General features: G+C 39.2%; 1 protein-coding gene across 3 annotated transcripts; it reads right to left on the reverse strand.

Moving 5' to 3' along the window:
* CDKN3 (cyclin dependent kinase inhibitor 3) lies at positions 113-18435 on the reverse strand. 3 transcript variants are annotated; one of them, XM_005685876.3, is made up of 8 exons: positions 18311-18435; positions 15360-15442; positions 14054-14109; positions 13555-13599; positions 10954-11176; positions 7131-7162; positions 4719-4819; positions 113-1207 (listed from the first exon to the last, which is right to left on the reverse strand). In XM_005685876.3, exons 1-8 carry the CDS (start codon positions 18317-18319, stop codon positions 1121-1123), a joined length of 636 nt encoding a protein of 211 aa, XP_005685933.1. In that variant the 5' UTR covers positions 18320-18435; the 3' UTR covers positions 113-1120. The 3 variants fall into 3 exon arrangements, with proteins under 3 accessions (XP_005685933.1, XP_005685932.1, XP_017909615.1); XM_005685875.3 differs by having other exon boundaries at positions 117-1207; positions 4719-4822; XM_018054126.1 differs by lacking the exon at positions 113-1207 and adding an exon at positions 4098-4227 and having other exon boundaries at positions 4719-4822.

Genomic DNA, 18672 nt, shown 5'->3' on the forward strand with positions numbered 1-18672 from the left:
TCTTCCTTAAGAGTCTTAGAACAAAAACCTTAAGTTCTAAAGTATTAAAACATTGATTTTTATATTATGGTACATTCTGAATCTCTGGTCTGAAGTTCCCAAACAGTGCTAGTAAATGTTTTAAAGTATTCTTTAATGAGATTAGTAGCTCATCAGGGCAAGAAGGGCGAGAGACAGTAAGACTTGGTAATTATATGACTATTTACAAATTAAGAGTTGATGTGGTGAAGTCTGCTTTGCTTGTGTGGAAGTGCCTCCTCTGTTGGTCACCTTCGTGACTACCAGTAGCCAAGAGAGCCGTGGGATTCCAGTGCTGCCGTCTCTTAAAACAGGTAACTTTGGCTCACGGTATGATCCTTGTCTGCAAATGCTTGCTTTCAGTAGCTCAGTGTGAAATTTAAAGACAAAGACACAGGTAACAGAGTAAAGTGAAGGAGTGAGAAAACTGGAGACTTAAACTTTAGGTAAGTGCTTTATAAAATAAATGTGAAAGAGATTAAATTCATTCCATTGTAGTTCCTAGGGTTAAAAAAACAATGCTGTAAAAAATAGCAGCTGTCTGAACCAATGAATTCCTCATCTTGGAAAATTCCAGCAACTGCTGGATAAACACTTGGGGATGACCTGGCATTGGGAGGGAGGTGACAGATTCACAATTCTATTTATCTGTGAGGCAGAGAAAACAATGGGGGAAATTTTCAGAGGAATAGAGGGTAAGAGTCATTTAAATAATTTTAGCCTGGGTGCTTGTAGCAATTTTCATATGTGTTACTATGTCATATGCCACCCAGCAATTACCAATGATAATATGAGGTAAGAATGTGGTGAAAAAATAAAAATATATTTTCCCATATGCTGTTTTTCAGCATTACCTCTAGGTAAAATACAGCAGAACAGCTGGTGTATTTTTAAAAGGAAAATTGTATTAACAGTTTTTCTATCTCCTATAAGATATGAAAGAGACACAATGAAATTTGTCAGTAAAAGCTTTAGGAATATCTGCACATGTACATTTACATTCGTTACATTCAGTTTGATAACACTAATAGTTTCAATACAAATGCTATTAGAGAACTCAAATTTCAGACATGGTCATATATATATGCTATTTGAAATTCTTTTATCTAGATACAGATCTTGATAGTGAATTTCTTGATGAAAGGTGTGCAGCTAGCTTGTCCCGGAACTCATGAAGATAATTATATTGCTGAAAAAAGTAAAGATACACTGAAATACATTGTAGAAAGCTAATTGCCAGAGTAGTCATGATACTAGTTGGAATCAGGAATCAAAATAATGGTAAAAATGATTCTACATCCTTTTGGGTAAGGAGGTATTTACATCTTGGGGAAGTTTTATCTTTCAGTGAAGCTACGTACAGGGCTTCCCTCATGGCTCAGTGGTAAAGAATCCACTTACAATGCAGAAGACCCGAGGTCGATCTCTAGGTCAGGAAGATCCCCTGGAGGAGGGCATGGCAACCCACTCCAGTTTTCTTGCCTAGGAAATCCCATGGCCAGAGCAGCCTGGAGGGCTACAGTCCATGGGGTTGCAAAGAGTTGGGCATGACTTAGTGACTAAACAACAACAAAAGCTATATATAGTGTGAAAAACTTGCTTTAAAAATCTCTAAAAATTAGCAGGTATCATGAAATACAGATGAGCATTTTACGTCTGTAAAATCATTTCTTTACTGGCAGGAGCAAATAAGATTAAAAATAACACATGAAGTGAAAGTGAAAGTCGATCAGTTGTGTCCGACTCTTTGCGACCCCGTGGAATTCTTTAGACCAGAATACTGGAGTGGGTAGCTGTGCCCTTCTCCAGGGGATCTTCCCAACCCAGGGATCGAAACCAGGTCTGGTATTCTATTTCTAATACATTTTCTCCTGGGGAGTAAGTCCACAGGGAAGGGACTTACTCTATTTCTTGATTTACAGAAGCCTTAGTTGTCTGCTTTTTGTGATGATAAAATCATTTTGGAACAATTTTCATAATAGAAAATACTGAAATAAAATTACTAATCTTAACAGATAAGCAAAATAGATTAATTAATTCATTTGGAGTTTTTAACAGCTGCCCAGAGGATATTCTTACCCTGCCCAAAATCTCATTTTGTATTACTATTGAGAAGTTGGGCTTGCATACTGCTAACTTACATCAGCATAGAGATGGAAAAACCATGTTTGCCCCAGAATGCGGAGGTGATAAATAGCCCATATCAATGTGGGCTTAAGATTAAAGATGCAAAACACTCATATACACACACATACACATATATTTGTCCATGTAATTTGTTCTTGTCAAAGAGACACTTGGGAACATCTTAAATTTGAGGCATCATTTGATTTTAACAGGTGACAAGAGGGAGCTTCTGTTTTTAGAACCTGCTCCTCTGACTTAGTCCTAAAGCTGAGACCAGGCAACTGGGAAAGGAAGGCAAGTTAGCATTGTTGTTCTGTTGCTAAGTCGTGTCCAACTCTTTGCAACCCCATGAACTGCTGCATGCCATGCTTCTCTGTCCATAACTATCTCCCTGAGTTTCCTCAAACTCATGTCCACTGAATCAGTGATGCCATCCAACTATCTCATCTTCTGTGACCCCCTTCTCTTGCCCTCAATTTTTCCCAGCATCAGTCTTTTCCAGTGAGCCAGCTCTTCTCATTAGGTGGCTGAAGGTTGGCTTCAGCATCACCCCTTCCAATGAATATTCAGGGTTGATTTCCTTTAGGATTGACTGGTCCAAGGGACTCTCAAGAGTCTTCTCCAGCACCACAGTTTGAAAGTGTTAATTCTTTGGCACTCAGCCTTCTTTATGGTCCAACTCTCACATCCATTCCTGACTGTTGGAAAAACCATAGCTTTGACTATACAGACCTTTGTCGGCAAAGTGATGTCTCTGCTTTTTAAAACCCTGTCACTGCTAAGTTTTCCAAAGTTTCTGTGTCTAGGTTTGACATAGCTGTTCTTCCAAAGAGCAAGCATCTTTTAATTTCGTGACTGCAGTCACCATCTGCATTGATTTTGGAGCCCAAGAAAATGAAATCTGACACTGTTTCCACATTTTCCCCGTCTATTTGCCAAGAAGTGATAGGCTCTCTTACACCTTCATCAAAAGACTTTAGTTTCTCTTCACTTTCTGCCATTAAAGTGGTATAACCTGAATATCTGAGGTTGCTGATATTTCTCCTGGCAATCTTGATTCCAGTTTGTGATTCATCTAGCCCAGCATTTTGCATGATGTACTCTGCATATAAGTTAAATAAGCAGGGTGACGATATACAGCCTTGATGTACTCTTTTCCCAATTTGGAAACAGTCTGTTGTTCCATGTCCAGTTCTAACTTGCTTCTTTTCAGCATACAGGTTCTCAGGAGGAAGGTAAGGTGGCCTGGTATTCCCATCTCTAAGAATTTTCCATAGCTTGTTGTGATCCACAGTCAAAGGCTTTAGCATTGTCAGTGAAGCAGATTTTTTTTTTTTTGAATTCCCTTGCTTTTTCTATGATCCAGTGTATGTTGGAGATTTGATCTCTGGTTCCTCTGCCGTTTCTAAATCCAGCTTGTACATCTGGAGGTTCTGGGTTCACATACTGCTGAAGCCTAGCTTGAAGGGTTTTAAGTAAAATCTTGCTGGCATGTAAGATGAGTGCAATTGTATGGTAATATGAACATTCTTTGGCATTGCTTTTCTTTGGGATTGAAATGAAAACTGACCTTTCCAGTCCTGTGGCCACTGCTGAGTTTTAAAAATTTGCTGGCATAATAAGTGCAGCAGTTTATAACAGCATCATCTTTTAAAGCTCAGCTGGGATTCCATTACCTCCACTAGTTTTGTCTGTAGTAATGCTTCCTAAGATCCATTTGACTTCACATTGCAGGATGTCTGGCTCTAGGTGAGCACACCATTATGTTTATCTGGGTCATTACTATCTTTTTTGTATAGTTCTGTGTATTCTTGCCCCCTCTTCTTAATATCTTCTGCTTCTGTTAGGTCCATACCGTTTCTGTCCTTTATTGTGCCCATCTCTGAATGAAATGTTCCCTTGGTAACTCCAATTAAAGAGATCTCTAGTCTTCCCATTCTATTGTTTTCTGCTATTTCTTTTCATTGGTTACTTAAGAAGGCTTTCTTATCTCTCCTTGCTATTTTCTGGAACTCTGCATTCAGTTGGGTGTATTTTTCTGTTGTCATTACAGATCTACAAATCAGTAATATCCTTGGGGCACTGCTACCCAGTGTTTTTGGATTTAAAGAGAAAGTAATGGAAAGATGTCACTTTGGTTAGTCACAGCAAAGGATAACTAGAATGACTTTACATTTTTTTCCTATTAGTCATTCATCTGTGTTTGCTAAATGTTTAATGATACCATAAGAGGATTTTCAAGAGCTACTTTAAGGTCAAAAGTCTACCTAGGAAACTACCAATTTTATAGTAAAAATTGCCTCATTTTTCCAGGTGACAGAATTCATTCCCAGAACTGAATGGGCAAAAACTGAAAACGAATTCTGGAAGAATAAACTGGAAAGTTGATAATTTTTCATTATTTTGTTTGGAAAAGCTGAACTTATTTAAATGTAAATTTAAAAAGTCAAAATAAAAACAGGTGATACATGGATAATAGGATGCTTTGGGTTTTCATGGCCCCTTTGAGGACGTGTTGCACTGTGACAGTTCGTCCCTAACCACAGCCTCATGAGAACAGTCACCCTTCTTACTTTTATGGTCTGTATTGCTCCAGATCCTCTCAGGTCCCTCAGGCTGTCGATGGCTTGCTGCGGTGATACTGTGTCAGACAGGTATAGGAGGAGACAAGCAGCTACTAATAGAACATGGGAGAAAAAGCATATATTATGTATATTATAAACTGATGATGGGGTACAACAATTCATATTTAGTTTAGACTTCTGTTGTGCAGAAGACTGAGTTTGCTATAATTGTCTGAAATGAATTAAAAGACTAAGACTTTAGTGTGTGTTTTTGACAGTTAAATTATGATTTTAAATGACTGCAGTTGAATTAAAATTTAACACTGGCTTCATTTTTATTAAAACTGCTTTATTGAGTGATTAAAATTCATATCCCACCATTCATCGAAAGTATATAGTTTAGTGGATTTTAGTGCAGCCCTTGCCACAGTTTCAGAATATTTTCATTACCTCAGGAAGAAACCCTGTACCCTTTTGTTATCATCCCCCTATCACTCATCATCCTGTTACCCCTCCCCTAAGCAACATTTAATCTACTTTCTGTTTTTATGGATTTGCCTGTTCTAGACATTTCAAATAAATGGAATCATATGCTGTCTTTTGTGATTGACTTCTTTCACTTAGCATTATGTGTTCAAGATATTTACATATGGTGGCAAGTACTTCATTCCTTTTTTATGCTGCTGCTGCTAAGTCACTTCAGTCGTGTCCGACTCTGTGCGACCCCATAGACGGCAGCCCACCAGGCTCCGCCGTCCCTGGGATTCTCCAGGCAACAACACTGGAGTGGGTTGTCATTTCCTTCTCCAGTGCAGGAAAGTGAAAAGTGAAAGTGAAGTCGCTCAGTCGTGTCTGACTCTTTGCAACCCCATGGACTGCAGCCCACCAGGCTCCTCCGTCCATGGGATTTTCCGGGCAAGAGTACTGGAGTGGGGTGCCATCGCCTTCTTCAGCCAATAGGTTTATGAATACCTAAACTGATAATTTACTCATTATAATGGGAAATAGGATTATCATCGTATGAGGGCAAAACAAAAATATGGTCAAATTCTAGAAACATGATTTCAGATAATGAGGGGGACAAGTTAGAAAATAATGACCACTGGCTAACAGGAAGGGTCAGAATCACTCATTTTGTCATATTCTACATAAAAAATTAGCATCTTCTGCTTCCCCTCTTCAGGAAGTACCACACTGAAGGGTTTGAGTTGAGCGAGTGAAGGAGAAGGAAATGGCAACCCACTCCAGTATTCTTGCCTGGAGAATCCCATGGACAGAGAATCCTTTTTTATAGCTGAATAATATTCCACTGTACGGCTATACATTTTGTTTATCCATTTATCAGTTGATGTGGACATTTAGGCTTTTCCATTTTTTGGCTGTCATAAATAATATGGCTATAAATGTTTGTAAGTTTTGTGTGAACATGTTTTCATTTCTTTTGGCTATATACATAGGAGTGAAATTGCTGGGTCAGACAGTAACTCGATGGGTAAGGAGGAGGAGGGACTGCCTGGCTATTTTCCAAAGCAGCTGCACCGTTTTTCATTCCAAGCAGCAGAGCAGTAAGTTTCCAGTTGGCTCTACACCCTTGCCAACTCTTGCTTTCCATTTTTTGGATAATAGCCATCCTAATGGGTGTTAGGTGGTATCTCATTGTGGTTTTGATTTGCATTTCTCTGATGACTAAGACGCCGAGCATTTTTCTGTGTGCTAATTAGTGATTTGTGTATTTTGTTTGGAGAAATGTCTGCTCATATCCTTTGCCCAGTTTTTAACTGTGGTGTCTGTCTTTTTATTGAGTTGTAGGATTCACGGGGTTGCAAAGAGTCAGACACGACTGAGTGACTGAACTGAACTGAACTGAGGAGTTCTTTATGTAGTCTAGGTAAGTCCCTTATCAGATACATGGTTTGCAAATATTTTCTCCCATTCTGTGGGTTGTCTTTCATCCTGATAGTATCTTTACACAAAAGTTTGTAATTTTGATACTGTCCAACACTAAAAGGAATAATTGTTACTCCCACTGTGTTATTTCATTAGCTATTTTTCCAACATACTTGTTAACATATTAACTAAGGTTTTTATGCCATGTTACCCATGGATATTTAGAAGTTACTGTATCATAATACCTGCATAGGGAAGATATTAGAAAATAAAACATAAGAAGGCAGGTGCTAAGACATAAAAATTGTTTTCCAGAATCCTCTAAAACAATGCTGAAAACACCTCCCACTCCACTCTCACCCAAGATTTCTAAGGAACACTAAATGTAGGGCCTTAAGTAATCCTTTGGGTCTTAGTAGACATATATTATGTTTTGTCTGACTTTCATACAAAGTGAGCCTATGGCCCAGAAAAATGAGTTTTCCTACTTTGAGGTAAAAAACAAAAACTGAATAATGGAAATACATTTCTTACCAAGACAAGATCTCCCAAGTCCTCCATAACAGCTGAAAGGGAAATACAGTTTTGAAGTTTGTATATTTTTATTCCATCCCAACAATTATAACCAGAGACTTGCTCTTTCTGCCTTCTATTTCTAGTCTAATGCCTAGCACAGTGCCTTGCACGGAGATTAATAAGTATCTTGGAATGAATCAGTCAAGAGCAAAGTATGCTTATGTATTTGCTGGGAGGTATTCTGTATACCTCAAAGGGCCAAGGAAAGCAAAACCTTTTTATTGACCTTTTGCAACATCTGGTTTCAGCTGGTAAAGAATCCGCCTGCAGTGTGGAAGACCTGGGTTTGATCCCTGGGTTGAGAAGATCACCTGGAGAAGGGAACAGCTATCCACTCGAGTATTCTGGCCTAGAGAATTCCATGGGGTCACAGAGTCATGAGCCACGTTCACTTTCAACATCTGAGGACTGTAACGTGTTACTAAATTGATAGAAATCAGACTAGTTTTACCAACTGCCTCTTTATTTTTCTCTAAATAAAACCTTAGTAGTTGTGAGACAAATCCATATAAATAACTCTTCAGTCATGTAATAAGAGTACAGAGGTAGTGTATCCTGTAGGTTTAGAGCTTGGGCTCTGGAGCCCCACAGCCTGGGGCTGAAAATCATGACTGTCACTTATTAGATGTGTCAGCCTAAGTTATTTAACCTCTCTGGGCCTCAGGCTTTTCACCTGTATGATGGGGGCAGCAACAGTATCTATGTCATAGTGAGGATTGAATGGGTAACATTTGTAAAGCTTACAACAGAGCTTGGCACAGAGTAAGAAATAAATGAACATTAGCTGCTATTATGTAGCATTGTGAAGAAATGAGCAGTTCTATATAACTGGATTTTCTAGGAAAATGAGGATCAATTCTTAAAGCAATGAAAACATTCACTTTAATCAGTTTCAAAGATCCTAAAAAAGTGTACTAGACACTTCCTGACTTTTCTAAGAGAGTGTACTGATTCCATTTAGGTGCTGGCAACTCGTCAAGTACATCAGTTGCAGTGGTGTATACATAGACAGAACTGTAGATAGGTGTCTTGTGACAGGATGTGAGACGGGATCAAACAGGTACTGACCCCCGGGTAACTGATGAACCTGCTTTTTACAGTGTCCTGGCTATAGGCCTGTTTCAGAGATGAGGCTCTACTGTATACAGACAGAAAGAGACCATTTCAGTGGCTTTCTGTAAGATTAAAATGTAACACTTATATTTCTTGCTGCCTTTATCTTTCCTCCTCTGTTTGGTTGATTCCTACTTATCCTTCAAAATCTAGCTCAAATTTCAACTTCTGAAGTGCCTCTGTCCCCCCACAGAAACTACTGCCATCTTGTGTACTGTGGCATATACATCTGTTTGAGTATTATTACACTTTTGTGATAGTGTCGTTAGCTGTGGTTTCTTTGAGGGTGGAACTGCATCTCAGAGTGTGTGCTTTGTATTCATAATATTTCGTATACAATGCTTCATACACTGGGTTGAACTGTGTCCCTGAAAAGATATGTACCTAATCCCTGGTACGATGAATGTAACCTAAAATTTTTGTTAGTTGCTCAGTCGTGTCTGACTTTTTGTGACCCCATGGTCTGTAGCCTGGCAGGCTCCTCTGTCTATGGAATTCTCCAGGCAAGAATACTGGAGTGGGTTGCTGTTCCCTTCTCCAGGGGATCTTCCTGACCCAACGATTGAACCTTGGGTGTCCTGTATTGCAGGCGGATTCTTTACTGTCTGAGTCACCAAGGAAGCCCAATCCACTCTGAGTGGTGTCCTTCTGAGAGGAAACTCCATATGAAAACACAGACACACTCTGTCAAGTGCTGACAGAGGCAGGGAGTGGACTGCTGCAGTTACAAGCCAGGGTATGTCAAGGATTGCCGGCCACTACCAGAAGGTAGGAACAAGGCAGGAAGGGATCTACCCAGACTTTACAGAGGAGCAAGAAGCCCCAGGACAGCAGTCAGGCAGGAAGGGATCTACCCAGACTTTACAGAGGAGCAAAGAAGCCCCAGGACAGCAGTCAGGCAGGAAGGGATCTACCCAGACTTTACAGAGGAGCAAAGAAGCCCCAGGACAGCAGTCAGGCAGCACAGATAGAAAACAGAACAGGAAAAAAAGTTTACCAGATGCTGTTTCTGAGGAATAAACTCCAGAGCTGTCTAGCAATGTCAGCACTCAAGGATGGGAGAATGAATAGAAAATCTTCTTTGTCTGAACAAACATTAGTCACTGTAGGGACACTTTTGAAAAGTCTAGGATAATGAAAATTTCTAGTCATCAGATGCTTTATTTTATGGGAGCCCGAAGCATTCGACATAAGCAAGACTGCCCATTCACCTTTCCATCCTGTTTGTGTTCAAACATCAGAGCATTTGGTTTGCTGGAACCTGCTAGAGTAGGATTTGTTAAGCTTCTCTAAATTGAGCTAGTTTGATTTCTAGTAATCTTTTGGCAGAAACTTTCAAAGATTTGGGGGGAAAAAAAAATCACAGAATTTGTTTCAAAAATGGGTCCCAAAATTGTAAATTATTTTTTCACCAACTCCATGTATCTAATGCTATTTTACTTAGACTTATCAGCAAATTTATCATAGATAACTGTATTTATTCTAAAATTGTGTTTCTACAATTAGTACTAGATGAGAGGTGATGTTTTTCTATAGAGTAAGTTTGGAAACTAGGATAGAAAATGACTTCTAGTTCTTTCTCCCCTGCTTTACAGTTCTCTACATCAGGATTTAGTTTGGTGATAAACAGATGTGTGTTCCCAAAGACCTCTGTACTAGGTTGGTTTGTTTTTAAAAACATAAACTATTGGTGTGAAGCCCCAGAACTCTTGATCTAAGGCAAGAGAAGCTGGCTGGGCTTGCTCTTTCAATAGGTGCCCTGAGACTATGTTATTTGGTATAGTTTATATACTTTCTAGCCCATAGTAGTGACCTTAGAGCTTTTGAGGTATCGCACTATTTAATGTCCTGTGTGGCTCCAGAAAGGATTACACAGACTAAGATATCAAAAAAGAAAAAAAAAATGCAATCACAAAGAAGGACTAGAGCCCCTCTGCTTTGTGGGGCTCACCTCTGGCATAACTACGTTACTTTCCATGACACCACTTTGAGTCTTTGCAGTATTACTGTCTACTGCTGATTGTCGCTCTCTTCCTTTCTTGAAGCTTTTTTCTTCTCTCCCTTTTTTCTCCCTTAATTCATTTTGTTTTATTTTAAACTTTGATACCAGGAGCTTATGTACAACCACTGACAAAAATTGCGAGTCTCTTTTCTCTTTCTTTCAGGTAGCAAATTGATATCATCAAATAAAATTTTCAAGTCCTGTTTTTAGGATTGCTCATGGGTTAGGGATGATTCCTTTGCTGCTAATGTTTTAAAAAATTGACTTTCTTGCTGTTGGAAGAAAGTAACTGAAAGGTCGACTGATAGTTAAGGTGTTGTTATATAACAAGAATGACACCTTGACCTTTTTGGGAAGGATAGTATCCCCAAATTGAGTAAAGGTCTAAGGCAAAAGGAAAAGAAAAAAAAAAAAAGCCTGTTACCCTAGTCTAAAAATTTCCCAATCTACTCATTCATTGTCCTTACTCTTCAAAAATCATCATGGCAAATATCTGAGTGCTTGCTCTGTGCCAGGCATTGTACAGGACTTTTCAAGTGTTACCTCCTTTAAATCTTTGCAATGAAATATAAGGTAGGTAATAAGTGCATACAGATGCAATAATTTGACAAATCAATTTTGACTGGGACATTTCTCACGTATTATATGGAGAAAAGGAGAACGTACTGTATTAAGGTTTTTCGGTTATTTTTAAGGCAAACTTCAAGCTCCTCCATAATTTCACAGCAGCTGGTGATGTCAGGAGTCCCTCCATCTGGAATTGGATGGTGATGAGTGATAATTCCGTACTGATGGTAGAGATCCAAAAGGTTTGGAACTCTGTATTTTGATAGTTCCCCTCTGGTGCAGAAAACAAATATGTCTTGTATACCATAGCTCTTTAGTTCTTCTGCCAATAGACCGAGATACACAAGGACACACATAGACAAAACATTATAAATTTAAATACAGTCAGGAGGGAAAATATGAAGTTAAGTCCCTTAAGCTGAACAAATTAAGTAAATAACAAATGATAACCTGTTAACTTTGAAGTGCTTATTGATAACCTAAAACAATGATGATCTGTCTTCAAACTAGGGTAAAAAGTAACTACACACAAATAGGAATTAGAAACATCTGAACCAAAACATGATTAAAATGAGATCTGACTTTATAAGTCAAAATACCTTTTATTGGATTTTGAAATGTCAATTGTATTGCTGCTTTGAAAAATAATTTTTATAATAAATACTGCTTTAAATTTTAAAACGTCTAATATTTCAAAATAGGAAGGAATGAGAGCACATTTTCCCTGTTTTCTTCTCACCAAATCAACCTTGTTTGCTATGTTTAAAACTATTTTGTTTCACCCTAAGCATTGTATATAAAATCTCCAGCATAGCCATGGTGCCTGAGCTCTTGTATTCTCTCTTATATTTGCACTGTACCACACAATTATGCATTTAATTTTATGAACTAGGGTTTCAAGGAAATAAAAGCATTAGCTGTATGAAAATTATATGACCTAGTGAGTTTCAGGGTAATGATATGAACCAAGCAACAGTCATTCTGAACAGCAACGTGTAGCAACCAAGCTACACGTCATTCTATTTACTGGAGCTTCCTCGTGGCAATATTCACCACAGAGCATTTGGTTCATAATGAATAATTCTGGCTCATCTGATTCCTCTTTTTCTCTCCCCGCCAACCAAATCCAAGGACATTTAGCTATTTTAAGTACAAAGTACTTTTATCATGAAATGCTAAACCTGTACTTGAATTATGGCTAGTCCATTTGAGATGTATTATAAATGTAAAATACACATATGATTTCAAAGACCAAGTACAGAACAAAAAACCCCCTATCTCATTAATAATTTTATACATAAAACCTACTGAAATGAGTTAACTTTACCTGTTTTTACTTTTTTAATGTGGCCCCTAGAAAATGTCAAAGTGCATATACGGCTTCTATTTGTGGTTCCCAGGATGTTTCTAAGGACAGCTGTTCTAGATAATACTGTTATGCTTTTGTACTTGTAAAAGGGTTTAACATGTAGTTGACATACTTAACCATTTTTAGGAGAGTAGATAATTTCCTATTTGCCTCCTGTACACATTGAATAATTTCTATTATTTACGTTGGATTAGTAGATTTCAACTTTCCCAGAAAGGACTCTGAGGAAGGACACAGGAAGTGCTGCTAGGAGAGTCTGCATCTCCCCCTTCAAACACTGTTATCTGTTTTGTATGTTGGATTCCATTAATTTCATTGGAAGAAAAAAAGTTTTGGTAAAAAAACTGGAAACTCCTTTCACAGAAGAGACTAAATGAATAGGGCTTTCCAGAGTGTGCAAGATTATTTCTTGAACCAATGATTTAAATGTTATTTTGCTCATGACATAAATGATTGTTCTCCAAATGGAAATTGCCTACCAAGGTGGGTATCTCTAAAGCAGAAAATCTTTACAAATACTGCAAGGGTCAACTAATCTATTAGTCTTTTAAGTCTTTTTTGGGAGGTAAATTAAAGAAAGTATATTAGCAAATTGATATTCTAGGATAACAAGGAAAGAACTTTGAGATTTATAAAATCTATAGTAATCAGAATTGAACAATATATACATTTTTGCTTTGGTTTATTATAAAGACATTGGTAGGTCAAGTAAGCTTGAGATATTCCAGGTCAACCAGAAAAAAATATTTTGAAAATCTAAATTTGTTAGTATCATGCAATTTATAAATGCCAAGTCAGGGTAGATTATCAGTGTATTTGTAGGATTATTAAACTTCAGGCTATGAATATCTTTGGGCATGTAGAGATCACATCCTATTCCATCTTTTCTACCTATACCCTGGTTCTATAAATTTTCTGTCTGGGATAGACAGTTTCAATACTACCTCTGGGTTCCCAACTCAGGCTTAATTTCCAATACAGTGAAGTCTGCAAAGAACAGTATGTTCAAAGTTCTAGGCATTGCAATTCCAGTTTTCTATTACATTACTTTCTCCCTCCAACTTATACATTCTAACCTCAAAAACAGTTTATATGCACAAAATGACAACAATTAGTGAAAAACAGCACCATGTTTAGTACATGATAGTTCTCTTTGCTCTTCACAAATACATCTTCATATATTATAATAAGTCTATAGTTTGAAACTTAATGAAATACTGAACATTTCTGTGAAAATTCAGAAGAGACTACAGTTTGTTCTTTATGACAAAGAGATTTTCAGTATTATTTTTAAAAAACCTGTTAAGATGGTTTTCTCATATTACACCTACCTGTATCTTTTTGGATATTTCTTCTAACATCTTTAAATTTGCAACCTATAAGTAATGACAAGGCAAGTCAAAGAGTCAGTTTTTGGCCATAAATAACAAGTATATTTAAACACATATATAGCTACTATAGAAAATCATTACACATGATCATTTATATGCACCAATTCCATTTGGAATGTGAATTTCAATTTCTTATATTCTTAGGAATATAATTCCAGGGATTCAGACTTCTGTAACAAGAACCTGGCTGTAGTCTTTAGCCTCACGTTGTACTCCCATGTTACATTTAAGATAGGTAAATCAGAAATGTAGACCTGTGAATGTGGGGTTAGAGGGCTGAAGAAGAGACGTATGTTCCTTTATCAAAAGCCCACCAACAGGGTTTCCAGGACTGAGTTCCTATGCTGATAGTCTGTGAAATTCTCTTACTCCTCAGTACAGAGAATGATGTGCTAGCTGACACAAAAATTATTTCTAATAGATGAGTAGTGTCACCTACCTGGAAGAGCACATAAACCAAGAAACTGAGAACAGTTCACTCGTGACAGGGGTAGCCTGAAAGGAAGAAAACTGTATCAAGTTCAATTTAAAGTCATAGATGGACATTTACACAAACATGTGTGCTGGGCCCTGAACAAAGGTGTTTTAAAGTTTTATAGCAGTCACAAAACAAAAATTCAGCTAAGTATCAATGTGTTCGCCATAAAAAGTCTTGGAAAGACTAGGAGTTTTAAAATAGGGACTTATCATTTGCTTTGTTGAATTTAAGTCTTAAAAGTGGCAAACTTATTTAAACTAACTTAAACATAGTAATGCCAAGATTACCTATAGCTAGTATAAAGTGTACTTAAATTACCCTGCAGTATGTTACTGAGATATTTTGTATTAGTAACCTTAGTAATAAGCTGAAAATGAGCATTTTGACAATTTCATCTCCAGATTTCTGTATAGGACTTCCTTAAACAGATACAATTTCATAGAATAAAAACCACAGGCCACCTATTCTTTGTTTAATGGATTTTGGATAAAATGAAATAATTTCAAGAAATCCTATTCCCAGTTTGCAGTACTCAGGGACAAAGGAGGCAGAGGCTTACCTTGTCTGCAAAAGAGATCAGTTTAGAGGAAAAGAGGGGGTATCATATAAATACTACCTGACTGAAAATTAGATCTAAGTTTCTGAGTCTAAAGGGGGTTTAGAAAGGGAAATGAAAAGTAATTGCTATTTGATGGCAGAATAAAATAACTATAGGGCCAACACTTTTCCCCTCTTGATTAAAGAGAGAGATTATTACCTTTACAAGGATAAGAGGAAGCATTTGATTGCTGGTTGTAGAGAATCTGATGTAAGTCACTGCTAAGATTTAGAAGCTGATTTTCTATAAAAACATTTGCTTTGTTATTGTATCTATGGTAATATGGCTTTTATCTTAAACAGGATCTGCTGGTAGATGCACTACTGTGGCAAGTAGTTCTAGGATTTGAATAAAGGATGACATAGAATATCTCATTCTATATTTCATACACTATTCCTTTGTCATGAAAGAATAAGAAGGTTTTAGTACTAAATGGGAGGTCATTGCAATCTTAACTCATTTCTGTTATGGTTTTCTCAATGAATAAGGAAGGAATTCCTACCACTCCCACCTCCCCCCTTCCAAAAAATCTTATTCTGTCATAGATATAAAAAGAATTATATAATCATCAGAAGAAAATCATTTACAATATATAGACTAAATTATACAAAGATTATGATGTACACCTCAAATATTTTAGCTCATTAACTCTCAGAAATGTTAACATACCATGATATCTGAATTGGAGTCTGTTCATCTTCAATAGGCTCTTCATCTGATGAGTCAAACTCACTTGTTTGCATTGAACTAGGCTTCAAAAGAAATCAATTATGTTAAATAACTGTAAAGAATATTTGCATATAGTTTAAGCAAAACTGAGCCTTGCTTAAACATACACTGAGGCATATTTGCAATTTATTCAACCTGGAATATCAGAGATCAGTAATATCAATAATAAACTATTGCTGTTTACCATCCTATTAATAATTACAGGACTATGCAGTGGAAAGAGCGTTACAGTGGGAACCAAGAAGCCTGTTGTCTGGTCTTAACTCTGCCACTTACTGTATAAGCTCAGACAAGTGATGTCAGTTTCTACTGGATCTCAGTTTTCCAAAACTATAAAGTGAGGATATTTATTTTTCACAAACACTTCTTGGACACTTTCATTTGCCAAGCTTTGGAGATGCAAAGATCCATAAACTAAATAGCCTGCCTTCAGTATAGTTGGCGAGACAATGTGTACATAGATTCAAAAAAGTTAGAAGTGCTAAAATGGAAGCATGAACTATGACCTTCAGAGCAGAGAAGGTAGTGACTGCTTAGGGAGTTGGAGAAAGCTTCACATAGGAGAGATCCATTAGTTGGATTTTGATGGAAGAGCAGGAGGTTTTCAGGCTGATAGAGAAGTTAAGGCAGTTAAGACAAAACACTAAAACCACATATGCTTGTGTATAGTATAGTCCCTCAGCATCCGAGTGGGGACTGGTTGGTTCCAGGAGCAACACCCCTCACCCATACACACTCCATGGGTTCCAAAATCCCAATGGTCAGTTCAGTCGCTCAGTCGTGTCCGACTCTTTGCAACCCCATGAATCATAGCACGCCAGGCCTCCCTGTCCATCACCAACTCCCGGAGTCTACTCAAACTCGTCCATTGAGTCGGTGATGCCATCCAGCCATCTCATCCTCTGTCGTCCCCTTCTCCTCCTGCCCCCAATCCCTCCCAGCATCAGAGTCTTTTCCAATGAGTCAACTCTTCACATGAGGTGGACAAAGTATTGGAGTTGCAGCTTTAGCATCAGTCCTTCCAATGAACACCCAGGACTGATCTCCTTTAGAATGGACTGGTTGGATCTCCTTGCAGTCCAAGGGACTCTCAAGAGTCTTCTCCAACACCACAATTCAAAAGATCAATTCTTCGGTGCTCAGCTTTCTTCACAGTCCAACTCTCACATCCATACATGACCACTGGAAAAACCATAGCCTTGACTAGACGGACCTTTGTTGGCAAAGTAATGTCTCTGCTTTTTAATATGCTATCTAGGTTGGTCATAACTCTCCTTGATGGTCAAGTCCCTTACAAAAAACCAAAATTGTACAGTTGTTCCTCTGCATCTGTGGATACTGAGGGCCAGCTGTATTCAGGAATTGTGACATCAGAGCAGAGGAGAGGAAGCTAAAGAAGTAGCTTTCTCATTTCTCTAAAGATAACCCCCATATAGCCTAGTAGTTTGATTGGGGAGCAGGGTGGGAAGTATAGATGCAATAACTTGCCCCTAACTTTGTGAATGACCGAACTAGAGAGATTGAAATGGACTTTGTGTGCTAATCTAAGAAGTCAAAACTCAATCATGTGAGAAGAATTTCTACATGGAAGGTTTGTGTTATAAGACCAATAAAAAAAACACACCTTTCTTCTACTTCCTAGTTGGAGCCAATTGAGGGATGAGACACTGGAGAGGTATGGAGATCAATATGTCAGTTTTATTACGGAGGGTCAGATGGAGGATGTGGCTTTAAGAGCTGAGGTCAAGTGGGCTTGTCAATTCTTCACTTCAGAATTGGACTTATCCACTCAGGCACCAGCAGTGATGGACAGTTCAGCTCCCCTCCCCCACCCTGTGGCAGACAGCACCCTAGAAAGTACTCTCTGTGAAGAGAAGGGAAGGAAAGAATGAGTTCCTTGAGTTCAGCTCCTCCCAAACAGGAATCAGATCATTCACTCTCCCCCTCCTGGGGACAAGTGGCAGCTGATGTCCCTCCATGTTGAAACACAGGGATTAGCAAGTATAACCGCTTAATGTCTTTTCTAGCTCTGAAGCTATATTCTGTAATGGTCTTGTTTGTTACTACAAGATCATGTTACAGAGTCAATTTAGACTGTGGATTTGAGTTGTTTTGGATCTATCTGTATTGTTATTGTCAAGTCACCGCAAAGGGAGACCCTTCAGGGGGTTGTCAACCATGGTGGTAGGTGATGTGAGTCAGGTGGTGTTTCTGGTCCTTAAGCCTGCTTTTTTTTTCTTTCTCTTTAAGGCAGTTTTGGTGATTTGAGTTTCAATTTGTGTGGCCCCTTCACTCAGGCTTTCCCACCCAGGTTTACAAATCCTAACAGAGCTGGACGTTTCTGCTTCCTTGAGTCCAGAGATTCTGAACGCCAGGGGAAGGGAAGCAGTGCTTGGTGGCCCAGTGGCATGGTGACAGTCGTGACACACCCACAAGTGGGGTTTGTTAATCATCTTTCATAAAGTTTTCCCCGTCAGCGGTGAGGACTGCTTCTCAGGGGGCCCAGGCAGCCCGGGATATGCTTTGGAACTGGGGTATCAGGCTGAATGATGCACGGAGACACAAGCTCTCTACGCCTCAGTTTCCTTCTTAAAATGGGACTCAGCCCTTTCTGGCAGGGCTGTCGCCGAGGCTTAGGAGACCCTGTATGCGACAGCTCACAGCCCTCAACAGGCGCGTAGCGAATGTCCGTCTTCCCCTGGCCAGCCACCTACCCTGTTCCTTTGCTGTCATCCTCGCAGGTCCGGGGATAGCGCCGCCTCCCCTAGCCTGGACAGTTACTGAGAGAGTTGTGCGGCAGCCAGGCCCGGGCTGTCCCCAGGCTCAAGAACTGGCCTCAGGACCGCTCCCATTCCTGCGGCTCCGTTCCTCCAATCCCCGGCCCCACTCACCGGCTTCATTGCGGGCCACCCCACGTCCTGATCGGCCACCACCTCCCTTAGGCAGCACCGGTATCTCAGCCTCGGCCCCGAGCCGAGCCAGCCCTTCTACTCAGCTCATTGGTACATCCTGCTGTGAGGTGGGGCGAGGCGTCTTCTTGAAACCAATCGGACCCTCACTTCCTGTTTCTTACTCTGCCCCCGGGCGCCCTGGCTCGGCCTCTAACCGCTCATTGGTTCGTAGGAGGCCTTTGAAAGACGCGCGGGAGGAGAGTCCTGCTGAGCGTTGATTGGCTGGGAGGGCTTTCTCTTCCCGCCGGTTGGAAGCGTAGAGGGGGCTGGGAAAGGGGCGGAGCGATATCGTTTAAAGGCAG

The sequence above is a fragment of the Capra hircus genome, chromosome 10 (assembly GCF_001704415.2).
Source record: "Capra hircus breed San Clemente chromosome 10, ASM170441v1, whole genome shotgun sequence".
Classification (NCBI taxonomy): Eukaryota; Metazoa; Chordata; class Mammalia; order Artiodactyla; family Bovidae; genus Capra; species Capra hircus.

Coding starts and splice junctions, on each gene's coding strand:
- CDKN3 (XM_005685875.3), bottom strand. Junction 11,177..13,554: donor AAATATCCAAAAAGATACAG/GTAGGTGTAATA, acceptor GTCTATTGGCAG/AAGAACTAAAGAGCTATGGT. Junction 1,208..4,718: donor GAGCAATACAGACCATAAAA/GTAAGAAGGGTG, acceptor TACTTTTTTCAG/CAATATAATTATCTTCATGA.